Here is a 26,676-nt window from a genome sequence, read left to right as displayed (position 1 = left end):
TGTCTTGGAAAACAAAGCTAAAAGACACTAAATTAGAGGCAGTAATGTTATATTTATGGAATGAATGTGCTCAGTTATACAACTGAGCTCCAAGTAACAGAAGCCCAGAGACAGAGAAGTGGAGAGGGGAAGGCCCACCAGCCACCAGAGAAGTGTTTTCACAGAGGAGGCAGGTCTCTGGTTGGACCCTGTAGCGTGTCGCACTTTCGGGGGGTAGGGGGAGGGTGGGTAGGGGTGGGAGAGGGTGGGCATGGGGAGAAGACCCTTCCAAGCAGAGGCAGACAGAGGAGCATGTGGCCACATGGTGAACACTCAGGAAATGGCCCTGAGTCCTCAGGGATGAGGAGCCTCCCTCACCAGCCAGAATGAACACTGGCAAGCTGGAGTAACCGACCCAACACCCAAGTAGCCTGAAAGGATTGGCACCACAGGGCTGGGAAGAACAGGTGGGATGGGTTCTACATGTGGCACAGCCTGGAGTTTGGCAAGACCTAAAGGGAGGGCCTAGTAGACGTGAGCACAGCCTGATGTGGCAGGCGGGACTGCAGGGGAAGGGTGCAGGGACCTCTGATCCGGGTCGATGTAGCAGTGGGCTAGGCTGGAGGTGGAGAAGAGCAAGAAACAGACAGTAAAACAGCAGCTTCAAAAGATGAACCAAAAGGACCAGAGAGCTGAATCAAAGGGAGGAGTCAGATCCTGGGGCCTGTGGACCAAAGGTGCCACTGACAGAAGAGAAAGGGTTAGAGCTGGGGTCTCATAAGAGTTCCAGCTCTAATGAGTCCTCTTATTTTGAACATGGGCCTGATTTCCTGCCTGATGGAAGGCATTTTAGAAGGAGGAAGGGGAGTCCAGAGTACCATCAACTTCCAATTTTCACCTATCTTCCCTCCACGGCCAAAAATGTCACTAACCGTTGGAATCAGCACCATAGACACTCAGGGTGGGAGTCAATATCTGCATTCTCTAATCGTTCCCACTCGCTCCCACCCACCCTGACCGTCCTATCTATACTTGGGATAAACCAGTGCTATGCTCCCAGCAGAGCTCACTAAAGACAGAAAGAAGATGACTCAGAAACAAAGGCCCTTTTGTTAGCCTCTACCAACTCTTCAACAAAATTCCTAAAGATCAAAATGATGAAAAACAATCTTTAAAAATCTGACCTTGGCACAAACGGACAGAGACGGTGTGATTCCTTTCATACAAGGTACCCAGCATAGTCAACTCCACAGAGACAGAAAGTGGAATAAGAGGTTTGCCAGGGGCTGGGGGTGGTGGGGGATGGGTTTAGAGTTTCCATTCAGGAACATGAAACTCTAGACATGAATGGTGGTGATGGCTGTCAAACAATGTGAATGGACTTAATGTCACTTTTTTAAATGGTTAAAATGGCAAATTTTATGAAATGTATATTTTACCACAATTTTTGAAAAGGGGGAAAAAAACAGCAACAAAAAAAGGAACTGAAGGATTCTGAGCAGCAAAGGAATTAATAAAACGGTGCTGTAGCCATGTTTGCAGGAAGAATTAGGAAGGGGGACAACTGGAGGTGGGAGAGGCGGCCACTGCAGGCGTCCAGATGTGAGGTGAGAAGGATGGAGATGATGGGGGGACGATGAAAGGACCCGTCTGAGGCGGTTTTAAGGGAAAAAACTGGCAGGCCTTTGCGACAAATGTGATAGAGAGGTGATGATGGAATTCAAAGGCAACTTGAGGGCTCCTCTTTTGGGAAACCTGGAAGGTTAGTGATTTTACAGCAATATAGATAGAACCCCAGGGAAGGAGTCTTTCCTTTTTTTTCTTAAAAAAGTGAAGATGAGGTGACGACAGGGAATCTTAGATGTAATACCTTTTTTTTTTTTTTGGAAATACAGGATTATAAGGCAGGAAGTCACCCATGAGGTCAAGCAACAGAATCTTAATGGCAGATGGGCTAATTAAAAGGAGGTACAAAAAAGGACGAAGGGCTAAGAACAGGGCTTTGTGGGATGGGACTATCCACATTTAGGGCCCATGAGGAGGAAAAGAAGATAGAAAAAGTGGGGTTGGTTAAGTAGAAGAAGAGCCAGGAAAGACCATTAGGTAACGGAGAATGGAAAAAAAAAAAAGAAAGAATGTCAAATAGGTTTCATGTAACAGAATGTTAGGATGGATATTTTCTACATGAAAACCACCTTATTGATTACGAAAATCCCTGAGCAAGTAAGTATATTGATGGCTCATTTAAAATAGCGTCTCCATATAAATAAATTCCTAGGTCTTTTGTTGCTATTCAGACCCATCCCCTGGTTTTCTACAAAAGTAGGAAGCACATTATAAATACTAACTAAAGGAAATCTTTTCTTACGTTGCAAACTTAAAAAGAAAAACAAATGACATTAGCACTGGAAAAGGCATTTAAAAGAATCTGGTTCACTGTCAGGGTTTTGTGTGCAGGATCAGAGCTTTGCATTCTGCCAGGAGAGCCATCCGATCTCCCATGTCACTATGGAGAAGAGCACAGGGGCCCTAAGTCATGACACTCCCCGATTTCTGCTCAGCACTTCACATTTTTGTTGTTGTTTAGTCGCTCAACCAAGTCTGACTCTTCTGCAAACCCATGGACTGTAGCCTGCCAGGCTCCTCTGTCCGTGGGATTTTTCAGGCAAGAAAACGGGAGTGGGTAGCCATTCCCTTCTCCAGGGGATCTTCCTGATCCAGGGATCGAACCTGCATCTCCGGCAGTAGAAGGTGGATTCTTTACCACTGAACCACCAAGGAAGACCAGTTTATAGTCTGAGCTACTGCTAAATTAGTTTTAAAAACAACAACAACAACAAAAAAAAAACAATCTCCTGGCAGTTTTGAAACGACACTATCTTGGAAATGTAGAGGTAGCCAACACTCAGGTCATTTTTCAGCCAAATACCCCTAACTAACCTAATAGCTAGCATTCAGAATAAACAACAATACCCCAGAATTCAACAAGAAATTTAAAAAGTTGGAAAGATAAGCTAGAACATTATTGATACAACTCATAGTTCTCAACTTAAACTTCAGTTCAGGCATATTCTTTTTGTCCTAACCTCCTGGAAATGAATTTTTGCACAAAAGCACAAATACAAATATTAATTTTCAGACCATCCTCTTTTGGACATTTTTCATCATTAAGGGCCATTTGACAGGCAGACATCCATAGTACTGCCAAGCTTAAGTGGATCAGTTTTGGTTTTGTGGCTAACAAGTTTTTCCCCAAAAGTAGGGGAATAAAGCTGAAGTGCGGTCATCTCTGAAATTTGATTCATCTCTGAGAAGAGGCCTGTAGGAATATTACATCTCTTGAGTTTATTTCCAGATACCCGGAAGAGAGGCATATTTTAAGAAAAGTAACTCCTACACTGGTTAAATGCTTTTCGCTAATGAACCCTGACCCTCACAGCCACACTACACTCATGTCTTCCAGAAGGTACAGCTTAAATTTGTAAACATACTTTTTAAGGGCAAAAAAAAAAAAAAAGGAACTTCCAAGCTACCCAACATAGCAAATACCTATCTCAGTCCTAAAAGTTTCACGCTGTTTTGAAATTCTCCCCATACCTGAAGAACTCCAGGCCAACATCTTGTTGACTGATATTAAAGAAAGATTAGCCTCACTTTCCTCAGCAACAATCACCTTCTAGAAGATTTGCCTCAGAGGAAAACAAACACTATCTGATAAGGGAAAGGTGGATTCCACTGCCAGCCTCTGGACTCTCAGACCTGGAGCACTCTACTCTGACTGTCTGTACATGGCATTCACCAAGGGGGCACTGCATGGTAGCGAGAGCAGACAGACCAGGGCTCTAAGCACTCCTGCCCCAACACTGTTACAGTCACAGAAAGCAGAAAACGTCATTTCAGACGGGACACATGGAGCCCTTACTCCCCGCTTCCCAACCCCCACCGAAAAGGGCCAAACCTAGACGTTAGCACCTCTCAAAGACTTCAGGGCAGAGCAGAGGAGAGTGTGTCGGCCTGGCTAAGGACCCGCACGTCAGTGCAACTTCTTTCTTCCCAGATTTATTAACAGATGCAAACCCGGTACTTATAAACAAAGGAGTCATTTCAGTTTCTGCTTGGAAAGATGGGAGCCAATACGTTCCTTCTGGGAATTCAGGGTAAGAGCTTTACAAAAACAGTGTCCAGATGTGCTTAAAAATTCAGTCTGCTTCTTCCTTTGGGGTGCAGTGGAGAGAGAAACAAAAGGGTGGGAGAGTCGTCTTATGAAAAATTGAAAAGGTTATTAGTTTGGGGTTTGTTTTTTTTTTTTTTTTTTGGCTTGCACACTAACCTGTCCTCTGCTGACAAACCACACCGGAGCACCTGAGGTAAGACCATTGGGGCTTCCCTCCCTTGAAGGATGCAGGGAGGTATTTCTGGCTGACCACAGCGGGAGCCTGGGGACCTTCTCTAACTTCCAGAATGTCCCAAGTGACAGACGGTTTCACCAGGTGGTGATGAAATGGAAGAAGAGACTCTACTAAAAACTGAAGATTCTCAAAATGAAAACCAAGCATTTTTGTATCAAAACCATCACGCTTGGGACAAACAAACCTTCATTTAAAAAACAAAAAAAAAGTCTTATAACTGAAATGTTTCATCAACGTCACATTCCAGTTCCAACCTGGACATTTGCTGAGATTTGAAGCTTCCTCAACCCAATGATTTCATTCCCAGAGTTCTTTCTAACCACAGAGAGATTTAAATAGATAGTCTATTATATAAAGTGTTTCTTGGTTTTCAGAGGGCTTTGGGTCCTGAGAGTGAATGAGTGTTTCAAGTACAGCATAAATAAGGGAGACAGAGAGCTAGGCATATATTATGAATAAAAAGATAATCCTAATAATAGTTTACATTATCACAAGCCAAAGTTTATGTGAGCAGCTAAGCTCCCTTTCAAAGCAGAGGGCAGCTGCTGGTACGGCGGAGGAAAATGGTATGTCAAAAATGTGACCTACCTTCAAGTTTGTTTAACTCCGCTGTCAGCCACCGCTTCCTTCCGCCACCTTACAATGCCATGGGGGTGGTGGTGGGATCCTTTCTGAAATGTGTTGTCTGCAAAGGCACGGAACTGTCTAAGCTAGACGGACTTCATCTCCACTGCTCCTGGACGATCCTGACAGGGCCAAGTGACCCCAGCCAAGGGACCCCAGCAGAGAGGTGGCCCTGGGGTACTCTCCCACTGCCTCCCAGGAGTCAGGGGGACAGGTCCAGGGAGAACAGTCTTAGTCCCCGCAGGCTGCCAGCAGCACTATGCAAGTAGGCAGGGTGGTGCTTCCATGCAGGTGAGCCAAGTCACTAACATCCTCCTGGCATCACACACTCCCCAAAATGCGAGAAAAAAACACCCCAAACCCCTTTAACCCAAAGCCCTAACGTGCATAGACTGAGTATCTGTACTCAGTAAGTAATCCAGCCCCTATTCACAGGGCACCCAGGATTTGCAGAGCACACAAAGGGTCTATGGCACCCCACTCCAGTACTCTTGCCTGGAAAATCCCAGGGATGGAGGAGCCTGGCGGGCTGCAGTCCATGGGGTCACCAAGAGTCGGACACGACTGAGCGACTTCACTTTCACTTTTCACTTTCACGCATTGGAGAAGGAAATGGCAGCGTTCTTGCCTGGAGAATCCCAGGGGGAGCCTGATGGGCTGCCATCTCTGGGGTCGCACAGAGTTGGACACGACTGAAGCGACTTAGCAGCAGTAGCAAAGGGTCTAAGAGTGACTCAGACAGGGGCCAGGAAGTGACACTCAGGTGGAAGAGCCTGCCTGAGTGAAGACTGGGTGAGGGAGTGCTTCTCAAACCACTTATTTGGAGCTAAAATATGTCTGTACTTACAGAGGGCAGGAGGCACATCAGAACAGGAGAAGCAGTCCCTATTATTTATCTCCTTCTCAATTTCCGTAGGTATGAAGCCTATTTCTAGATGTTTTAACCCAGGCCAGAGCTTTCTGCAAGGGTTGAAGCTTCAACCAGCCCAGAGCAGAACAAAGAGAACAAGTTCCCAGTAAGGAGCAGATCCCAAGAAGACTGTCCCCTTCCTCCCATGCCTCCCCTCATCCTCAGTCTCACCAGCAAAGCACAGCAACTCACTCAGTGAGGAACCAGCTGGTGGCACTGGGGAGACCCTCAAGAGTGCCTGTGAACCCCAAACACTGGCCATCCTGTCCAGTGCCTTTCTGGCAGAGTACCACCAGTTACAGGCTACAGAAGGGAACCATCAAATCACGGGGTGCTGGGAAAGGTTCAGGGAAAGTGTTCACAACCAAGCTGTATTTCTTGGGGTGAGGGTATTCAGAGGTACAAGCAGCATGTATCAGGCACATCTCAGTCCTTTCTGCAGGGGATTAAAACACTGCTCTATCACTGCTGCAGGGGGTTTAAAACCACCCAGCACCTTCCCAGGGCATCCTGTCATCATTCCTAAGCTCAGAGCTTCCGGAGGGCATGACCCTGGGAGATAAGGCTCTTCGTCAAGAAAGCTTTCTCACTGTCCTCAAGCAGTAGGCCATTCTGGCCTCTGCATAGGTGACCTCTTCCCCAGTCTCTCCCCATCTTTTCCTCCTTCCACCTGCGTCATAGACCCCTGTGGAGATGACCAGCTTCCTAGCAGCCTATCAAGCATTCTTGTCTCCTTGCCTGCCCGTTAGCACTGTCAAGCAGAGTTTCCTTGTGTTGTTCTTATGAATTGGTAATTTCAGCCTAATGCAAAAAGTGGGGGGGGGGGGGGGGTTGCTTAATGGACATTAAATGCTACTTCTTCCACTCTTCCAGAAATATTTTTATCATATCCATGGGACCCTCACCAAGGACCCACTAAAGCAACACCACTTCAACCTGGGCAGGTGGCAACCACTCAGGATGACACCACCCAGATGGAAACCAAGTGGACAGCAATCCCTTGGTGAGGGCATGCATGTCACTGTTTTCACATCTTCAGCTTTCCTAATGAGACAGCTAGGTATAAAACAAGATACAAAGATGTAATGCACAGCACGGGGAAGATAACTATTATTTTATAATAACTTTAGGTGGACTAACATCTGTAAAAATACTCAATCACTACGTTGTAGACCTGAAACTAATATAATATTGTAAATCAACTATACTTCAAAAAGAAGACAATTCAATGCAAATGGGGGTAAGAGGGAAACGGAAAATTAATCTCTCAGCTCTGCAATTACCCACATGCAGACTTTCTGCCAAACAAACTATTTCTTATCTCTGGTCAGTTTTTATCTGCAGCTACCCTCTCCCACCCCTGCCACTATTATGCACAGACCCAAATCCTCTCTTCCCCTGACAGTCGATGACAGAGCAGTCCAGGCCTCCGGGACTGTCAACACCCTGATGGAATTCAGGGCTCACGGGGAGTATGAGGCAGTGCCCTTGTTTATGGACTCAGTGATTGATTGGACCCTAAAAGCTCCTGGTCCAGAAGACTAAGTAGGTTGAAAGCAATCATTAACAGTAGTGTAATGTTTAAAAAAAAAAAGAGATGAGAGGGGGTCTTTGGCCATGCGGATAAGTATACAGGAAACGTGAAGGATGGAGCCAGGTGGACATACTGAACACTTCCAGGTAAACACCAACAGACACAAATCAACAATGACAGAGGTGTTGATGGGGTGGACACACTTTGTAGAAATAAAGCAACCTGTATGCAAAAAAAATTGTTTTAGCCCCACCACACAGCTTGTGGGCTCTTAGTTCCCTGACCAGGGATCAAACCCATGTATTTGGCAATGAAAGCACAAAGTCTTAACCACTGGACTGCTGGGGAATTCCCTGTGTATGAATTTTAAAAAAAAATCAAAACCTCTGTGGAGGACAAACGCTACTTTTATTATAGAAAGAGCTGCAAAGATGGCCACAGGCTGGGTGTTTCTTTCTCAAAAGAGATCAAAAACAGACACCCAGGTGCAAGAGGCAAGAATCCAGATGGAAACAGATGGGACCAACTCAATAAGGAAATGGAATGGGAAGGATAGAAAAATTACACCCTCTGAGTTAAAAGTTTAAGTTATCTCAATAAAAGCAATCCCTAAATTCTTTAGAATAATTCTAGTCTGACCGCCCCATTGTGTAAGTAAAGAAACTGTGAGTCAGAGGGTCACCCACCTTGTCGACAGTCATAGTCAGTTGGCCTGAGATGCTCTCATCTCGCAGATCACACAGATATGAGACCGTCTAACAGAGTGACTTCTAGCCCAAGATCAGGATGCACAAAAGCTCCAGTAAAACAAGATTCATTTATATTCGATTCATAGGAAATGTGTGATCAATCCAAAATCAACCTTGGAAAATCTACGTCTGAAGAAAGGTTTGCCAGCCAAATTACTGGTACAGATAGAATTCCCATGAAAATACTTAGATTCTGCTGTTTTCGTAATAAGCTATTAAGCCCAAAAGATTCACTCAATCAATATTCTTATTTTAAAACCCTCATGTACTCACTTCAACATTTTCCCTAATACTTTTACTGAGCAATATTTCATCCACACAAAGCACTGAAACTTACTCCAAAGGTAAATAAGAAGGTGGAAAGACTCAGTCCCACTCTAGTAAACTCAGGATGAAACAAATACAGTGCCATTCAAATAACAAAATATAAATTAAAATCATAAATGTCAATGTTTTTTAGGATGTGGAAAAACGAGCACACTTATTCACTAAAAGCCATCTGCCACCAATCATTATAAATGTATCTACTACGTGGCTAGGCACAGAGCTAAATGTTTTTAAAACAGTATCTTATTTAAGCCTCAAAACAATCCTGGGAGATAAACTATTATTAACTCATTTTACAGATGAATAAAATTGCCCAAGGTCACAATAAATGGTAGCAAAAGGCAGAGCTGGGATTTGTGGACCAAATCTGTCCTCTTCTCAAAACACAAGTCTGCACTGTAAACTGGCTCAGTCATTACAAAAGGCAAGCTGGTAAATGTGTAGTAAGAGCTATAAAACCTCTGCCCCAGTAATTCCACTTTGAGAAACACTATGTGCCAAGGAAACAAACCAAAATGGCAAGGGGTGGGAGGGCAGGAAAGTAATCTGCATGAAGATATGCATAGCAGCTTTATAACAGCAATAGCCTGGAAACAGCCCGAGTGCTTCATCTATGGGGGGACAGGAGCAATAAAAGGGGCAGGGGCATACAACAAGGAAAGATATGGCCACAAAGAGTGACCAGTCTGTGAACTCCATTACATCAACACATGGAAATATCGTCAGAAAACAAACATAAGTAAAAAAGTAAAATTAGCCATTAAAAAATGCAGTGATTACCACTCTGCATCAAGACGTGTTTATGTATTCAAGAGTAGAAGAAGAATCATTTAATGCTCATTATGCTTTTTTTTTTTGCATTAAACTGAAGTTACCAATTAATAAAAGCAACACAAGGGACCTCTGCTCAAAGACCTTATGATCCAGAATGTCCTTCTCTTCCTGATCCAAAGATGTGACATTTTCATATAAAAATAAAGAAATAGCTTTTCTAATTTTAAAGCCCTTTCTTAAAAAAAAAAAAAAAAAAGACCACCCCCTTAGGCTCTCAAGTAAGCCCTCTTTTAATGTAAGATTAACAAAACCTCCTTATTTATAAAAACCTGTGGCTCATGAATTTTTTTGTTAGCCATTTAGCCAATTTAAGAACAAATATGTTGACAAACTGGAACATTATTTCTGTCACCATTTGGTTTGCATTAATAAAAGGTCACACTCTCAGAATCTCACTCTTATAATGCATTTGGAAAAGTAACGCTATTTAAGACAGCATAAATACATGTGGGTAGGGAGACAGGTTTAAGAGTATCTGAACACATACTGAGATGGAAGCCATGTGGTGGGTGCCTAAGGTGGGAGGTTTGTGCCCAGGTGCCTCTTCAGAGGATCTCGTTCCCCAAAGAGGAGCAGGATATGCCTATGCAGGTTCTTCACCACACCCTGTCCAGGTTGACGCGGGGACCCAGCAAACCTCCAGTGAAGTTAGAAGCACCCCCTAACCCTATCCGCACATCATTCCCCTGAACTCTCCAATGGCTTCCTGTACATAACAGAAGCTCAGTTAAGGAACATGCTAACTATTGTGTCTTTTTAAGATGAATGAGGTTGGGAAGTTGGGGCAGGAAATGGCCCACAGTTGGCCCAGACTTCTGCACATATGGGAAGAAAAACTGATTCCTCCAGTTGGCGAGACTGTTCCCTGCCTGGGCCCACCTCACATCACTGTTCTTTCCAAAGTTCCTTTCTCCTCTGCCCTTACCAACGCAGACGGCTGGCCTATGTGCCTGTTCTGCCCTCTACCTGGGATGACTTACTGTTGTTCCTCAAGCATGAAGGAGCACAGGGCCCTGTGTCCAGCTGGCACAAAGCCAAAACCCCCCATTACGGCAATGTCTGCCTCCAAGGCAAGCGGTCCAACTATGTGCAGGTATTGAGTACAATTCAAAATTCAGTCTCACAACTGTGCTGGCCACATTTCAGCCACCATGGTGAACAGCTGCTGAAATGGACAGTGCAGAGAAGAACACATACATTGTTACACTAAGTTCTACTTGATAGGATCTGCCTACCTGCCTCTGCAATTCCAGGTGGCATTCTTCCACAGCTAGAAAACTCGTCACCTGACACCTCGGTGATAGCTCAGTTTCACTGGAGCAGCATTTTTTCTTACATGTAAATATGGACGTTTTTGGTGTACAGTTCCAGGAGTTTACACACATATAAATGTATGCATGAGTGAATGCTAAGTTGCTTCAGTTGTGTCCTACTCTTTACGACCCCATGCCAGTCTCCTCTGTCCATGGGATTCTCCAGGCAAGAATACTGGAGTGGGTTGCCTTGCCCTCCTCCAGGGGATCTTCCTGACCTAGGAATCAAACTTCCATCTTTTTTGTCTCTTGTACTGGCAGGCAGGTTCTTTACCGCTAGTGCTGCCAGGGAAGATGTTTCATGAGTTTACACATGTATAAATATATAATTAGGTGTATAAATGCATACATCAGTGTATCCACCACCACAGTCAGCACACAGAACAATTCCATCATCTCCCAAAAATCCCCTTGTTCTGCCCCTTTGTAGTCAAACCCTCTATCCACCCCCACCCCAACCCCCCAAAAATCCTGGCAATCACTAATCTGGCAGCTTAAAAAAATAACCTCAGATTCCCGGCCTTCCCCGGGAAATCCCACTTAAGCAGATCTGGGGTGAGTCCCGGAATCTCCCACCCCCACCTACCCCCAAGAATGTTCCCCCGTCCAGTGCTTCTGGGGTTCAGCCAGGTTTGGGAACCTCCAGGGTAAATGCCTAATCGTGGTTTAATTCTCTGCAGAGCACCCGCTGGTATCTAGTCTTGCTCTCCTCCCACCCCCATGAGCTGTTCTACAGCACATGGCTGATGTCCATCTCAGGCTGGGTACTGGGAAGGCAGGGCAAGTTGGCCTGCTGGGGGCAGGAGGCAGGGTAAGAACTCTATGGCTCTGGTTTCTGGTGGAGAGAGGCCTCTCTGAGTCACGTGGCCTCCCATCCTAATCCCCTCCTGGCTCTTTGTGCCTTGGAATCCTCATCTGGAAAAAACCGAACCACATCAGAAATAATCCGTCTACCTCCAAGGCTCAGGGGAAGCAATGATTTACATAACACGTTCAAAGGCGCTGGGCAGCAGGGACCAAAGGTACCTCTCACCCTGGATACATCATCACCACTCAGAGCTGCCTCTGAATGGAACTCTCCTTTTTACCCTGTTTACTTGATGGTGGTGGGGGGATCAAGACTCAAGTTACAATAAAATTGCAGCCTTTGAAAAGAAAGAAAAAAAGTAATCACAAGGCTTTTTTTTTTTTTCCTCCTAAATTTGTGATCCTGAGGGCAGAGTACTAGATTCCATTTTTAAAGAGGAATTCGGAAGAGTCAGCATCATCTCAGAAAACCTCCTCTGCTCGTAAACAATTACGAGGAGGGTCAACACTTGAGTCGAGCCTTTCTCCCCGGCTTTCTCCTGCCCTGCTGAGGATTCCTGGAAAACACTCTGAAAAGTTTACGATGATCAAAGGAGAAGAATGGCCAACCCAAGAAATGCTATCATTTAAGATCACATGTTTATTTAGCCCCACCAAGCCTAAGAGAGAAGACTGAAAGGGAGAGAATGCCTGCTTAATCAACTAAAAATGCATTCATTACTATGCTATTCACCGCGGCTTTCCTGAAATCAGACACTTTTGCCCCTAGACCATAAGATTGAAGCGATTTGAAATGAAAATATTTCCTGTCCACTGCTTGCCAGTTTCTAGCCCCAGAGTGATATAACAGATGACATCCAGTACAATAAATGCTTTTATTAACCATAAATTTGAGACTGCTTTAGGGATTTGAAGTGTTGGGTTTCATGCTGAAAAAATGTAATGTTATCCACAGACCATCAGCGAGTAACAAAAACAGAGGCACAGGTTATGCTACTTTGATCAAATTATGGCAAAAAAAAAACCAAAACCCACCGTCTTTTGCATTTTAAATAGTAGTTGCATTCAGGGCATATCTTCATGGAGCACCACAATAGTTTAATCATATGTCTTAGAGACTGTAATGGAAATTCATCCTGAGTACAGATTTATAGAACCAGCAGCTTCTATTAAACAGAAAGGAAGTTAAAAAGTGTTATAAGGCTAAGTGAGCTGCGAAATTCAAATACTAAAAAGGGACTCCAAAATCAGAGTTTCTCAACCTCGGCTCTACTGACATTTTGGGCCATTATTGGGGAAGGCTGACTTGTGCATTTTGGGATGTTTAGTGGCATCCTTGGCCCTTACCCACTAAATGCCAGTAGCAAAACCCCTCCCAGTACAATCAGAAGTGTTGCCAGAGATACCCCAATCACCCTCAATTGAAAACTGTTGCTCTAAAGCCTGTTTAGCAAATGCTGTGTGATTTCCCTTTTTCTAAAGAAAACATCAGAGTCCAAAGAGCCTCCCAGCCTCAGCTCCCCGCCCCAGGGCTGCCCTCTACACAGAGATGGTTAGTGATTTCTCAACTGGAAAGCACTCTGTGCTTCCTCTCCCACCAAAACCAAAGGGAGCAGATCCATGGAAACTAGCATTCTCTCTCCTTGAGCAGAGCACACCAGACTCAGCAAGGCGGCCAGCCGCCCTTTGCCCAGGTGCACCCTGGCCGCCTTGGTGCCCTGCGTGTACTCTAGCACAGCATCCCAAGCCATCCTTCTCCGGCCTTTTGCTGTCAGGCCACAGAGGCGACTGTGGATTCTGTGCCAGAAAATAAAATGAAAAGCACGACTGAATCTCTGCAGTCCATTCTCTGGACGCTGAATGTCCCACTATTGCATCTCGGCATGACATTTCACGGCCAGCAGGGGAGGAGGCCTGGTTCTGAAAGCTGAACAAATGCCGGGCACACAGGCCTGCCTGCACTCTCGCCAGCTCCCTGTACTTATGAATAAAAGATGGAGGTTTTGTCTCTGTCGTCTCCCTGGTACCCTGGGAGAATAACAACTTGTTGCTTTTTGACATTTTAACTTACTTTGAGAAATAATCAATATTAATTTTCTGTGTCTTTGGCCCTGAAATCTAGGGTAGGGATAAAAAATAAAGGCATGCCATGAGGTAGAAGATAGTAATTCACATTAAACAAATAAACTCTCTTAAGGGTCTCTAATAAAATAATTCAGGCAATATGTACTCACAGAAGGAGAAGGCTGGAAACTGACTTTAAGGACATGTTTTGAGTGGAGTGGCCTTTACTGGAAGTAAAGTTCAATGTTTTCTCAGCACAAAGAAAAGAAGTGGCTGAGTTTGGTGTGAGGGAGCACTCGGCCATGAACTCACCCAGGCCAAAGCGGAAGCTATAATAGGAACTCATTCCTGGTCAGTCGCTGAGTGTGACATCTAAAACTCTTTGAAACAAGCCCCAGTGAGCGGCAAAAGCCTTAAGTACTCTCGGGACGCGACACTCCCAATTTTGAGAGCACAGCTGATTTCAGATCATCTTCAAGGAAAAAAGTTAAATTACAAGATAGTGCAAAAGACACCTTGCCATTTCTTTGGACTCGCAGTAAAGTAAAAGAGAAGTCTTTCTGTACAGCACTGAATTAAACAAAACAAAAAAAAAGAATGAATAATACAAGACCAAACTGGGTTAAATCATTAGAAAGGTCTCTACGTGCAATAATTTCAAGTAGAAAAAACACATTTTGCTCTTTGCTAGAACTGCACCTGTGTTTGTTACCTGCTGATACCTAAAATCCAACAATGTCACACTGGAACCTTTAGAGAGATCTTGTGAAATTTTAACTTGTCCCTAGTCATGAGGAAACAATCAGAAATTCAAATTGTGTGACTGTCTATACCACAAGTGACCCCGACTCTTCAGAATGTATATGCTACAAAAGATCAAAAAAGAGGTGGAGGAGCTCCATCAGATTCAAGGAGACGAAAGAGACGGGGTATGTCTACAAGCAGTGGATGGCTCTTGTCTGAATCCTGGAATGTGACTCAGAAAGAAATCATGAAGCACACTGGGGGACAACTGAGGTACACGGGGGCAGAGCACTGATGACTCTCAGCTAAGGGGAAATGGGTGTTCACCCCACTGTTCTTTCAACTCTTCTACAGGTTTGAAATTTTCAGAATCCAAAATACGTGGGAGAGAGTACAGTAAAGGGAAGCCCCAGGCACGAGTGACTGCTGGTCTGCATGGGCGCTGGGCGGCAACAATTTCACCTTTCAGTTTAGTTTCAGAAAATGTGTGCTCCCAAATATAAAGTCTTAATACAGAATAGGTTCAGAATTGACATAAATTATTTAAAAACATAGTAATGTGACTTATTATTCACTTAACTGGGTGGTGGTGGGGGTATATACACACAGCAGACATTTAAGATAATTTAGGTTTCTGCCTTTATAAAAGGCACAGGTCCCTTTAAAATGCCTTTATGCCTTTCCCTAAAACTTGTCTGCAATTTATCATTCTCTTCCTCCTCTTATCAGAATTCCAGTTTTCAGAACAGCTCTTTAAAACTCCCCTGCCTTCCACCCAAGCTCTCTCCCATTATCTACGCCATCTTTTTTTTAATGAGATAAAGGCAATGATTATACTAATCTCCAACTTGAAAACTATGCACTTAAGGGGCGGGGGTGGGGGGAGTGTGACCCTTTAAGCAAAAGGAATAAAGCTCAGTAGACGGGAAATGTGCTCAACTGAAAAGATGTCAGGATAGCATTTCTGTGTCTTGAGGTTGAAAACACAGGGAGGAGAACAAAGGAGCAGGCAACGTGTCCAGAGCATCCCTGAGAGACCGGGGTGGCGTGCACCTTGGGCACGTCAGACACTGGGAACCCATTGCCCCTGCTCCCCTACAGCGGTCTTCAGGCAGCACAACCAGATGTTACATTTTCCCTGCTTAATTTTGGTAAAACTCCATGACCTCTTTTTCAAATTAAAAAAGGCAATGCTATTTTTTTAAAACCACAGGAGCTATCTTTAGGGAAGCCTTCTAAGGATTTCATTAATTCATAGCCAGCCAACCAGGACTTTTCCCACAGTCTCCCACAAAAAAGCCCGGGAAGTCACTGATTGCTTGGCTGGATCTGAATATGAGCAGAGGTAAGATCAGAAATATCCAGTTCCTCCCACGGGGAGGCAAGGCATGGAAATCAAAGCTGGGCAGAAACTCATTACCACAGCTGGCCGGCAAACCCACAGCCCTGGAAAGAAGGCAAAGAACATCTTTGATTCTGGATGGACCGGTGGGTGACTTCAGAAAATGAAAGGCATTCACAAGCCAGGGGGACCAAAAGAAAATGAAGCTTGATTCTCTGTTAAAACCACCAAGTTTTCACATACCACCTAAGGGCTGCTGCCAGGGAGTGAGGGTCATCTCGTTCACAGTGTTTCATGAAGTCCAAAACCAGGATGTTTAGTTAGCCCTTAGCAGTCCTTTTCTGTTTGTTTACTTTTTCTTCCATTCACAGTGCAGCGTAACCTGGACAGTCCAAACATCCCCTCTTCAAGAATCCAACCCTTTCCTAAGTGTGACTGCCATCCAGGACCAGCCCCGGTCCCCGCCTCTCTTGTTCCCTGGGAACCTGTCCTGCAGCCCAGCGGTTGGCCAGTATTGGGGACACGGTGCCAACAATCCGCAGTGTAGATGAAGTCGGGTGTATTTTTATGTGACGCTCAGCACCTAATGCCACATGATGCGCCAATGCTGAGAAAACATAAATAAAGCCAATTATACTCCAGTCAAAATTTAAAAGATCAGAACTTCAGAGGACATTGTCATGATTAATACAATTGCTCGCCTTACATGACACCTGCTCAGAGAGGCCACCCAAGATTGCCTGCTCTCATCGCCCCTGGTTTCCTGCAGAGCACTTGGTCAAACACAGGGAGAATCCACTGTGTGCCACTGCTGATCTCCTGCTACAACAGGAAGCAAAACAGATCAAGGCCCTGCCCTCAGGGAGCAAGGGAAACGCACAGGCAGACCAGAAAATACTGTGTGTTTCATGGTAAAAAAAAAAAAAAAAAGAAAAAAATTCTATGGAGAAAACTCAAGTGAAGAAAAAATGGTGAGCAACAGAGAGTAGTGGTTGCTATTTTAAATACAGTGGTCAGGTTCTGGTAGTTTGTTATCCTATTTGCCTTCCTTACTACAATCTAAGCTCCAGAAACCAGGCCTCGCACATAGAAAGCACCAAATACACAATGAATGAAGGAATGAAGGTCGCTGACGGTCACCCCTACCAAGCTGTTCGGCTGCTGGAGAAACCTCCCAAGCGTCACCATTCCTGACAGGTGCATATGTGGGCAAAATTCAACACACCCCTTTATCTAGTCCCAGCCTCCGTCTTCAGCCTTCTTGTCCCCACCGCCTCCAAGGAGCCGCCCTCCTCCAGCTTTACTCACATTTTTCTTTCTGCCCAAACTGTCCCTCACCTCCCGGCTCCACCTGCCAGAGGCCCTGCTCAAAAGTCCCCTGGGCGAAGTCCGTCTTCTCTAGCCGTCTAGCCGTCTAATCCCTTCCTCAAAGCCTCCTCTGAACCACCCAAATTAACTGTCTTCTTCATAAACAGATCAAGATTCCCCTTCTTGACTGCATCACTGCAGAAGGCAGGATGCACCCTCACTAAATCTGGAGCCATGATGGGAGGCCGGCGGTGGGGGGCGGGGGGGTCTGGTTTCACTTAAGGTAGGCTTCCTGGCAAAGGTGAAAGTCACACGGGGGGACACTGGGGGGCCTTTGTGGAGAAGCCTCCCAGGGAAAGGCGAGTCTCCTCCAAAGCAGGAGAAACTGAGGCAAAACAAGTAGCCAGAGTTCCTGGGGATCAACGGAGACGTGAGCTACAAAGCCAGAATCTGCAAGGTAGGCGCCAAGCATCGACTCAAACACAAGCTCCTCATCACCCTGCTTGCCACAGGCAAGGCAAGGCATTTGCCAAGGCAAATGCACAGGCGGAATGTTCTGGGATGCAGAGCAGGGACCCTGGTTCATACTGCTCTGGGGGAGTGCGCCAGGCAGAGCGAGGAGGGGCAGCTCCCTGCATCTCGCTGTCTCTGAGCCCTCAGGCCTCGCAGCCACGCCTCGGTAGGAAGCCACTGCAGCCAGGAGCCTGGTCCCACTCCTCGTTGTACTTCCCCAGAAAATGTAACCACAGTACTACACCATGGCCTGACACAGAGGAGCTGCTCTTGCCGCCTCACTCCAAACGTCTCTGTGAACTGCAGACAGGCAGCAGTCACAGCAAATCCTATAACCGTGAGTGCCTGGGCTCCACCCAGGGCAAACGTGCTCCCCCCAGAGGATGGAGGTGACACGCGGTCACTCAGCTGGGATCACGCTCAGGCTGACCGCTGGCGCCTGCGCTTCGTCTGGATTGCACTGTATTTTCCTCAGATAAAAGGGAAAGAAAAGCTTTTCAGAAGAGAAACCAGAAATCACCTGGACAGAATAAAATCATAGAGAACCATATGGCCCGTTTCAGGGAAACGTACCTCTTTTTTCCAAGGAAACCCTCCCTCTATCCCCAGCAACCTCCCACTAGCAGTCAAACAGTCCAGCTCAGAACAGAAGTCTGGGGCCATAGCCAGCATTTTTTTTAAAGGGTTACCATTCAATGGGGGGAAAAAATCTACAAAACTGACAAAACAGAACACTTGGAAAAACTCCTAGTTTTTAAGGGAGTAAAGGACTTTCAAATTTGAAAAAAAGCTATATTTAAAGCCTGATCCCTTATGATTTAAAAGGATTTATTTGAAATATTCATTTAATGTGTAAAAGGTAAATTTCCACCTGAACATTTTCATTAATGCTATCAATTTCCAAATTCTCTTTTCAAAGTCATGACTACAATTTTATAGGCATTTCTGATAAGTTCAAGCAAGCTTCCCTACAATGTGGTAATTTTAATGAAAAGCCTCATGATTAATGTCTATTAAGATCAGGTTTAGAGTGAAGAAAGGGACAGAAGAATTACAATGTATTAAACTTTCCACAATACCTGCCATCTACTGCCCTTTCAACTTTTAATGCACGGGCTTTATGCAAATAAGACATGGGGTTTACTATAAAACAAATGCTTCTCAAAAGTGCATAGTAGAGGTAGTTTTCATTTACCCTATTAAATCAGACAATTTATAGGCCAACTTCCGTTTTAGAAGAGAATTACATGTGTGTTCACATCACATCTTTATTTTGTCATCCACCCGGTTGATTTGTTGAGGACAGCTGGTACTTATTAAGCCCCCCCTTTAAATGTTGTAGCCTTAATTAGCTACATCCACCTTTCCCCAACATTTCCAAACAAGGAACCAAAGAAAAGGAAAGCTGTTTTTATCATGGATGCTTTGAACAATGGAGTTGCAAATGTTAAAATAATAGTCTTCGTTAGAGACTCACTAGTCATTCCCTTTTTGGGCCCCTTCAAAAGAAACAGGGTACGGATGGAGTTTAAATTTCAGTCTTTGTTTACTGTAGGTAATTTTTCAATTGTTCAATTTTTAGTTTCATGCCCGGTGTTATTAATTAAACCTTCTCAAGATACTGCTCGGGAAAGCAGGAGAGACAGTCTCCCCAGATATATTCTTGGTATTAGTTAAGCTATAAACGTCTTACTTGGGTTTCTGAGCACATGAGAACAAACAGACAGGCTCTATAAGCAGGGAATAAGCCAAGTACGGTTTTCTATGAACAGACATCATGCCCTTCCCAGACACTGAAGCATTCCCAACTCACACAATGAGAAATTCAGTGGATCAAATCACTTTAACCTGCCTTATGTAGATGAAACACACACTAACTCATTTGATTACAACTTAGGAGGATTTCCTTCTTAAAAAAAAAAAAAAAGAAAACAAAAACGAATGCATTCATGACTTTAAGTGTGAATGATATCCACAGGCTAAATTTGAACAAGATAAGGAGCATCTCAAGGAATCCCTCTTATATTTGGTCTCTTCTTGCCCCAGCTTTAATCTGCAGTAAGACTATCTGTTTCAATAGGATGTGATCACTCCTGGGCTTGTGTCTTTTCAATCAGCCGGTGGCCCTGCCGGGTTTAGAGTGGCAGAGAGGAAGTGGCCTGTGGTTAAACAGAGGAAATACCAAGGCATTTTAATAGAGCAAATAGTCTCTTTACTTCCCACAGGGAAGAGCTTCAAAGGCCCCAGGCCCTGGAGGAGACAATGTGTTGTGGGGCCATCAGTCACCTAATCATGTGTCAGGCCCATTCAGAACATCCCAGCAGCGAAGACAAACACTGCCCAGGAGGACACTGCCCCCCACTGCCCAGGCAAGTCAGGCTGCCTGGAGATGGGGCCTGCCGCACCAGCACAGACAGGTCCCCAGGGCCCGCTGAGGTCAGGAAAACTTCCAGATTTGGGGGGGTGTGAAATAGAAATGGTCTTGGCTGCCAGTCTAGGGTGGCTGGACAAAGGTCTGCTCCAAAGACAGACCTGCCCCCCAGCCCAGCCTGTTAAGTTCTAAGGGCACCTGAACCCCTGCTTCATCCCATTTCTTTTTTTTACAGATCGAGGGTGAGGGGCCCCGAGCTTCCAGAAGCCTAAGAACCCATCCATCAGGGGCAGACACAAGAGGCAGCAAGGAATGAAAGGAACAACTAACTGTTGATGGGATGGCCTCAGCGGCAGCAGACATCTGCTAGGCATGGTATGTGAAAAGTTTGGGGATTGATGAGGGAAAGAGAGTTTGAAAGCTTAAAAAAAAATACATTTTAAGCCAAATGAAGCATGAGAAATACTCAACTTAAAATAAAGACTTAAAAAAGCATTAGCAGTCCTTTCCTTTGTAAGGAAGCTGTCTGAAAGGTTTGAACGGCTGAGAATATGATTTGGACCCTACTCGACTCTTTCCTGAGACTGTTTTCCAGACAGGCCCAGCTGTTCTGGGGAGGAATCCAGTGGAGGCGTCGGTCCCTTTCACCCCCAGCCTCCTCTTCAGTCCCCACCACCAGAGGCACCCCCGGAACCACTGGCTCCCCAGGACCCCTCAGCCAGCCTCACCCCTGCCATTTTCCAGGGCTTGGACCAAGTCTCCACTTTCCATTCTAAAGGTCCAATGAAGTAATTAAAAGTCAAGCTCTGATTTTAAATGTTTACAGTGTGGCTTCTCACCTCCTCCTTGCCATCACAGAAGTCCTGTCTCCTAGAGCAGTGATTCTCACCGCTGAGAGCATCAGAGGAATTTGCTACAATATCAGTTCCTGGATCCCACCCATCTCATGCGCATTCTGGTCTCACTGGCCTTGAATCTGCATTTTAATGAGCTCCCAAGGCAATCCTGATACTGGAAGGGCTCCGGACTTCACTTTGAGAAATGTCTAGAAGGAAATGGTGCCTCAGCCAGTACTTAGCTGCTGGGCTCATTCACCCAGCTGTACCCTCCAAATCTCGCCCCCGCCGCGCCCCCCACCCCAGTTAATAACTAGCACAATGCCTCAGGCACTGCAGGGGCTCTGGGTCCATTGGTCGGATCGGGGAGGGATGGGAAGCGAGGGCTGCTCAAGAAAGATGGACCCCAGCCAGAGGATTCCCAATTAACACAGCAAAGCAGGCTGGAAGAAAGCAACACGCTTCTTTCTTATAAAAATGTTTCTCTGAAAATGTGTCAACCAAGGCTGAGTCATATTTAACTTAGAGACGCAATGTGTAACATGGACAACACAGGCACAGGACAGGCAGATCAGATGCAGTCTTGAGAGCCACGAGCTGCAAGTGAATGAAAACACATCCAATTCAGAATTAAACAAACATGGCTGGGCTCGCAGCCAAGGAGAGTTCTTGGATTGGACTTTTATCAAGAACCTAAATTTTAATCAGCTGCAACTTCTTCTTTTCCAAGTACCACCCTATTTCTTCCTACCTTTTGAGATGAAGTATTTGCCTTAAATGGGAAACTTGCACTTCATTGTAAAGACGATGCCAGCATTCTGGCTTCCTGAATTCCTGAAGCAGACTTTTGGGAGGGGAGGCAGTGGAAATTGAGTTTCAGGGATAATAGACCAGGGAAGGGGTACCCCATTTGGGTAAGAAGGCAAGAAATGTTCCTTCCTCCTCCACTGCAGGAAAAGCCGCTGAATAAAAACCTGTGGGAATAGATTTCTAATTCCTTGTTCCATGTATAGGCTTTTTAAAACAATGAGCAAGGCAAGGACAGGGCGGGGTGGGGGGAACCTCTGTGCAAGTGACTGATATAATTACGTATCACAAACACAACCACTCCACTTCCAAGAAGCAAGCAGTTAAGACTATCAAGAGGCTATCATCCAGAGGATGCTGGCCCCTCCGGAAGTTTTACACCTTGTTACTTCTTTGAGAAAACTGTATTACTCAAAGGGCAACTTTACCTGGCAAGTGCCCTAAAAGACTCTGTTTTTAAAGCAGTCGAGGAAGTGTGCCCACAACTCATTTCTAAAACACTGAGATGGTATCAGCCCCTTAATTGCCCCACTAATAACGGGAGGTTGTGAAATCTGACCACTTAAACCAGGCTGGCTCCTCTGAGAGAAACCCCAAAGGGAGGGTTACAGCTGCTGAGGGTTAGCTGGCTCCAGTCACCTTGTGAGTCCTGGGAAAACACACATTCTTGCAGGGGCAAGAGTTCCTGAACACCCGCTCCCTCGAGAGCAGGGAGTCAATCGCTCAGTTTCTCTCCAGCACCCAGATCCTGCACTTCCTTCAGGGCTCACTTCTCTGCCCTGCTGTGCCTCTACCCTCCAGGTTCTGTGTGACCTAGACTCACAGGAAGCCTTCACTTGTTTGCATCACACAGCATCAACCCTTACTGTTAGATGTGAGCATGGCCCCAAATAGACGGTAAGCAACCTCAGAACTGAGACCAAGGTCTACGGGTTGAATACCCACTGTCAGGTAGGTCAACATGGACACGAATCAGACCCAAGTAGCTGTACATCAGTACTTACTAGGCCAGCACTCTAACAAAGCAACTTCTGGAAAAATTTACCTAGGGAGGTAGGGGGAGAGGGGGCTTCCTGCAGGAAGTGATGCTGGAGCTGAGAGGGGAGGCTGAGGTGTAAAGAGAAGGAACACAGGCGGGAACAGCATGTACAAAAGCCTACTGCGGGGAAGACATTGCAGCCCGCTGCTCTGATCTTCATCCCTCCCCCGCCCGCTTCTTAAAATCTATCACTTAATACAGGATTCAGCAGGAAGACTGCAGGGTCTAATTGGGTTCAGCCAAGATTTACAGTGCACCAGGCCCTGAGCCCACCAACAGGAGGTTAAGTGCCTGGCTAAGGAGACTAGTCTGAGGACACAGATGGGAACACATACTGACAATGCAGTCTGGTGAGAGCCAAAGGCGAGGACCTGCAAGAGAAGGCGAAGCAAGGGGAATAGCATTCAGCAAGGGCCTCCATGAGGAAGCATCCCCTGAGCTGAGTCTTGGGCCCACGGGGCTCGCAGGGGAGGAAAAGGCACCCTAGGAAGAAGGTGCCCTCAGCAGCGTCATAGGCACAGGAGTTAAGGAGCAGGGTGGGAGGGGCAGGTGGAGGCTGGGAAGGTGAGTATGTGAGGCAGGTGGGTGAGCTGGGCTCCGTGCATCAAAGAGCAAGTCCAGGAAAGAAGGTACCAGGTATTAGGTTGGGGACGGCCCAGAATCTGGGAGGTGACCCTGAGACTTCCATGCTCATTTATGAAGTAGATGAAGATGACCCCAAGGGAAGGATTGTGGGACCTAGGTTAAGAGCTGTTGAGAAGGTTACCTCCAGCATGAATGCGAAGCCACTGGAGCAAGGGCCACCATTAAAACTATGTGGGTGCAGGTTAAGGGGAGAACAGATTCTCACTGAGAGCACAAAGCCACCAGCTCGGCTCCTTTAGGGACCTGCTATGCCCACAGCATTAAAACTTCACCTAGTTGGTGCATGGACACATGAAGCCACCTGGGCAACTGCAGAGAAACAGCAAAGTACACTGATCCACCTATGCCCTCTTATGAACCAGAACAAAATGCCTGTGATGCTGTTTGCTCAAGCACCAACATACCAGTTTAGAGCTAAAAAATTTAAAGACTGGCAAGTCAATGTGGGGATAGTCTTAAGGAAAACTTTTTAAACCTAAAAACAGGAAAACTTGGTATCTACTGGGGAAAAAAGAATAGTGGTATTTTACTAAAGTGGGGCAAAGTAGGAAAATACGATGTTTTACTCAAATAAGGAGGTTTTGTTCACTATGGAGTTCGTGAGAAGGTGGATTATAGCTGTCTACACTGCAGCTATTGGGTTTGAAGACATTTCAGCTTACCCGGCTGGTCCCTAGTCTTCCTTGCTGTTTCTCTGAAGGCAAGGCAAAGTGAGGTGAAGGCACCAGCCTGCGCTCCTAAAGAGGTGTCAGTTCTAGGCCGTGACTGCTTGAGGCCCATTCACAGTACCGCACAAGAGGTGGATGAACAGTGCTCGGAGAGATCTATCCCCTACCCTTCCCTCAGAGAAGCAGTGCTAGGGAAACTAGGAAATCCCCATTTACTCCCATTTTCCAAGTGAAGAAATCGAGGCTTAAAGCTGCCCAGGAAAAGAGGCAAGGTCAGGATAGTGGCTGCCTGACTGCAAAGCCGGTGTCCTCTCCACAAAGCTGAAGGCGGTGAGTGCCCACACGCCAGGTTGAGCCTGGCTTGGGTGGGAGGGGAGCCGGGGTCAGATGGATAGCCTCCAAGTCCTCGCGCTCCCCAAGCCCAGGAGCACTGCTCGGGAGCTGGGACGGGGAGCTGGGACGGCAAGCTGCCGAAGCACAACCCCCTCCCCATGTCCCATCGCTCAGATGGCGTCCAAGAGGCCATGATTAGGGGCAGACGGCTCCAAACACAGGACGAACGACGGTGCCCCTCTGCTCTCAGACACCTGACTGAGGTGAGAAACTCACTCCCTTTGGTCATGAAAAATATCCGCAACTCAAGCGGGGTCGGGGTGTGCGTGGGTACGAGAGGGTCATCTGAGAGACCATCCGCTAGGCAAAGGACTGAATGCAAAAGCAAACAGGAGTCTTGGGCTGGGGTGAAAGTGGGCTAAGATGGCCTGGCCCAGAAGGAACAAAACAGTCCCGAGAACGGGGCGCACTCCTGCCCAGCATTCAGGGTCCCCTGCCTGGCGGTCCCGGACCTCTGCAGAGCTGAGAACCGGAGGTGCGGGGGAAGAACCCTCCCCCGACTCCCGCTCCAAAGCGCCCCTCATTCGGACAGCGCGGAGGATCCTATCCCGGGGACGCGCTGCCCTGAGGTCCCGGGCCTGGAACAAAGGGTGGGGGGCCCTCCTCCCGCTCGCCGCCGGGCGCCCCTCTCGCCCGCCCGCCTGGAGCCGGACCCCAGCCCGTGGCCGCGCCTCATTAGCAACACAAAGCCGGGGATCGGGCGGCCTCTTTCAACCCAGCCGGGGGCAGCCGGACGCGCGCCCCGGGAGGGAGGCAGGAGGGCGGGAGCAGACGGGATCCCAGACCTGTCGCGCACGCCACGGTCGGAGAGCAGGCAAGTCGGCGTGGGCTCCACTGCCGGCGAGCACCTGTGCCCCCCGCGCTTTGGGAAACAGCGAGAAACTCGCTGTCCTCTCCTTACCCTCCAGCCACAGGTGTCGGCGCCCCGCGCTCTGCTGGAGCCGCCTGCAGCCACGGCCAGCTGCGAGCCGTTGAGGCAGGCGTTGACCGTGAAGAAGACCGAGCAGAGCTGCAGCCACGGGGCCATGGCCGTGCGCTCGCCCAGCCGGGCCCTACTCTGCTCCCGGGCTGCTTGCCGCTGGCCAGCCCGGAGTGGGCGGTGGCGCCGGCAGCCGCGGCTGAGCGGTCAGCACCACTGGGCATGCGCTGCGGATCCTAGCGCCGCCCCTTCCCCCCGGTGCCCGCCTCTAGGCTCGTACTTCAGGTTTTGGCCCCGCCCCCCCGAGTCTGGCTTGGTGACTGCAGCCAAGAAATTAAAAGATGCTTGCACCTTGGAAGAAAAGCTATGACAAACCTAAACAGCGTATTAAAAAGCAGAGACATTACTTTGCCGACAAAGTACAGTCAAAGTTATGGTTTTTCCAGTAGTCATGTATGGATGTGACAGTTGGATCATAAAGAAGGCTGAGCGCAGAAGAACTGATGCTTTTGAACTGTGGTGTTGGAGAAGACTCTTGAGAGTCCCTTGGACAGCAAGGAGATCCAACTAGTCAGTCCTAAAGGAGATCAACCCTGAATATTCATTGGAAGGACTGATGCTGAAGCTGAAGCTCCAGTACTTTGGCCACCTGATTAGAACAGCCGACTGACTCACTGGAAAAGACCCTGATGCTAGGAAAGATTGAGGGCAGGAGGAAAAGGGGTCGACAGAGGATGAGATGGTTGGATGGCATCAATGACTCAATGGACATGAGTTTGAGCAAACTCCGTGAGATAGTAAAGGGTAGGGAACCCTGGCGCACTGCTGTCCACGGATCGCAGAGAATTGGACATGACTTAGCGACTGAACAACTCTCCTTTTCGGCCCCACCAGGATCTCTAAGCCATGCCCCTACAGCCAATCTCCAACTGACTTTTGAGGAGCCAACAGCTGCAGTTTTTTCCCCTCATCTAAAAGGTCTTTCTTTTTTTTTAATCGAAAAAGATTTTTTTCCATGCGATACCTTCTCCCTGCAAAACTCAGGAAACCCCCCAAAATATGATAATAATGTTTAAATAATAATTTACAACCACCTCTTGAATCCTCTCAAACACACCTAAAAGTGTATTACTGTTATCCCAGTTTTCAGCATGGAAAAGCTAGGGTAATGAATGTGGTGGTTAGACAAACCCTGGCTGAGACCTCAGACAAATGACTTTTTCTCTCCCCATTATTGTTCCTTCCCCCCAAAAAACTGGAATAACAGTGTGTCTTATGCTGGGGAGGATTCTGTTGGTCAACACAAACAAGTATTCAACAAATGCTACAATCTACTATTAACTGATTCGGATAAAGTCATACAGCTGGTACCTGCCAGACATGAAATTCAAATCCAGATTAGCAAAAACAATACTATTTACCACTACACTTGTCAGACTTTAACTCTTGTGAAGTGGGTAGTACTTCTGCTTGGAAAAGGAAGCTGAGGCTAGGAGAAGTGGAGTAACCAAGATCACCTGACTTTGCCACAAGCCCCCTCC

General features: G+C 46.7%; 1 protein-coding gene across 1 annotated transcript in view; it reads right to left on the bottom strand.

Annotated features, from left to right (window-relative positions):
• The window catches only part of IL17RD (interleukin 17 receptor D), a 59,512-nt gene extending 34,269 nt beyond the window's left edge, over nucleotides 1-25,243 (bottom strand). The window contains exon 1 of the mRNA XM_068983148.1: nucleotides 25,118-25,243. Within this exon, the coding sequence (XP_068839249.1) occupies nucleotides 25,118-25,243 (126 nt within the window). The remainder of the gene's footprint in view (nucleotides 1-25,117) is intronic.
• Between the last annotated feature and the right edge of the window lie 1,433 nt (nucleotides 25,244-26,676).

Source organism: Capricornis sumatraensis, chromosome 10 (assembly GCF_032405125.1).
Source record: "Capricornis sumatraensis isolate serow.1 chromosome 10, serow.2, whole genome shotgun sequence".
NCBI classification, from domain to species: Eukaryota; Metazoa; Chordata; class Mammalia; order Artiodactyla; family Bovidae; genus Capricornis; species Capricornis sumatraensis.
This window is presented reverse-complemented; position numbering and strand designations above follow the sequence as displayed.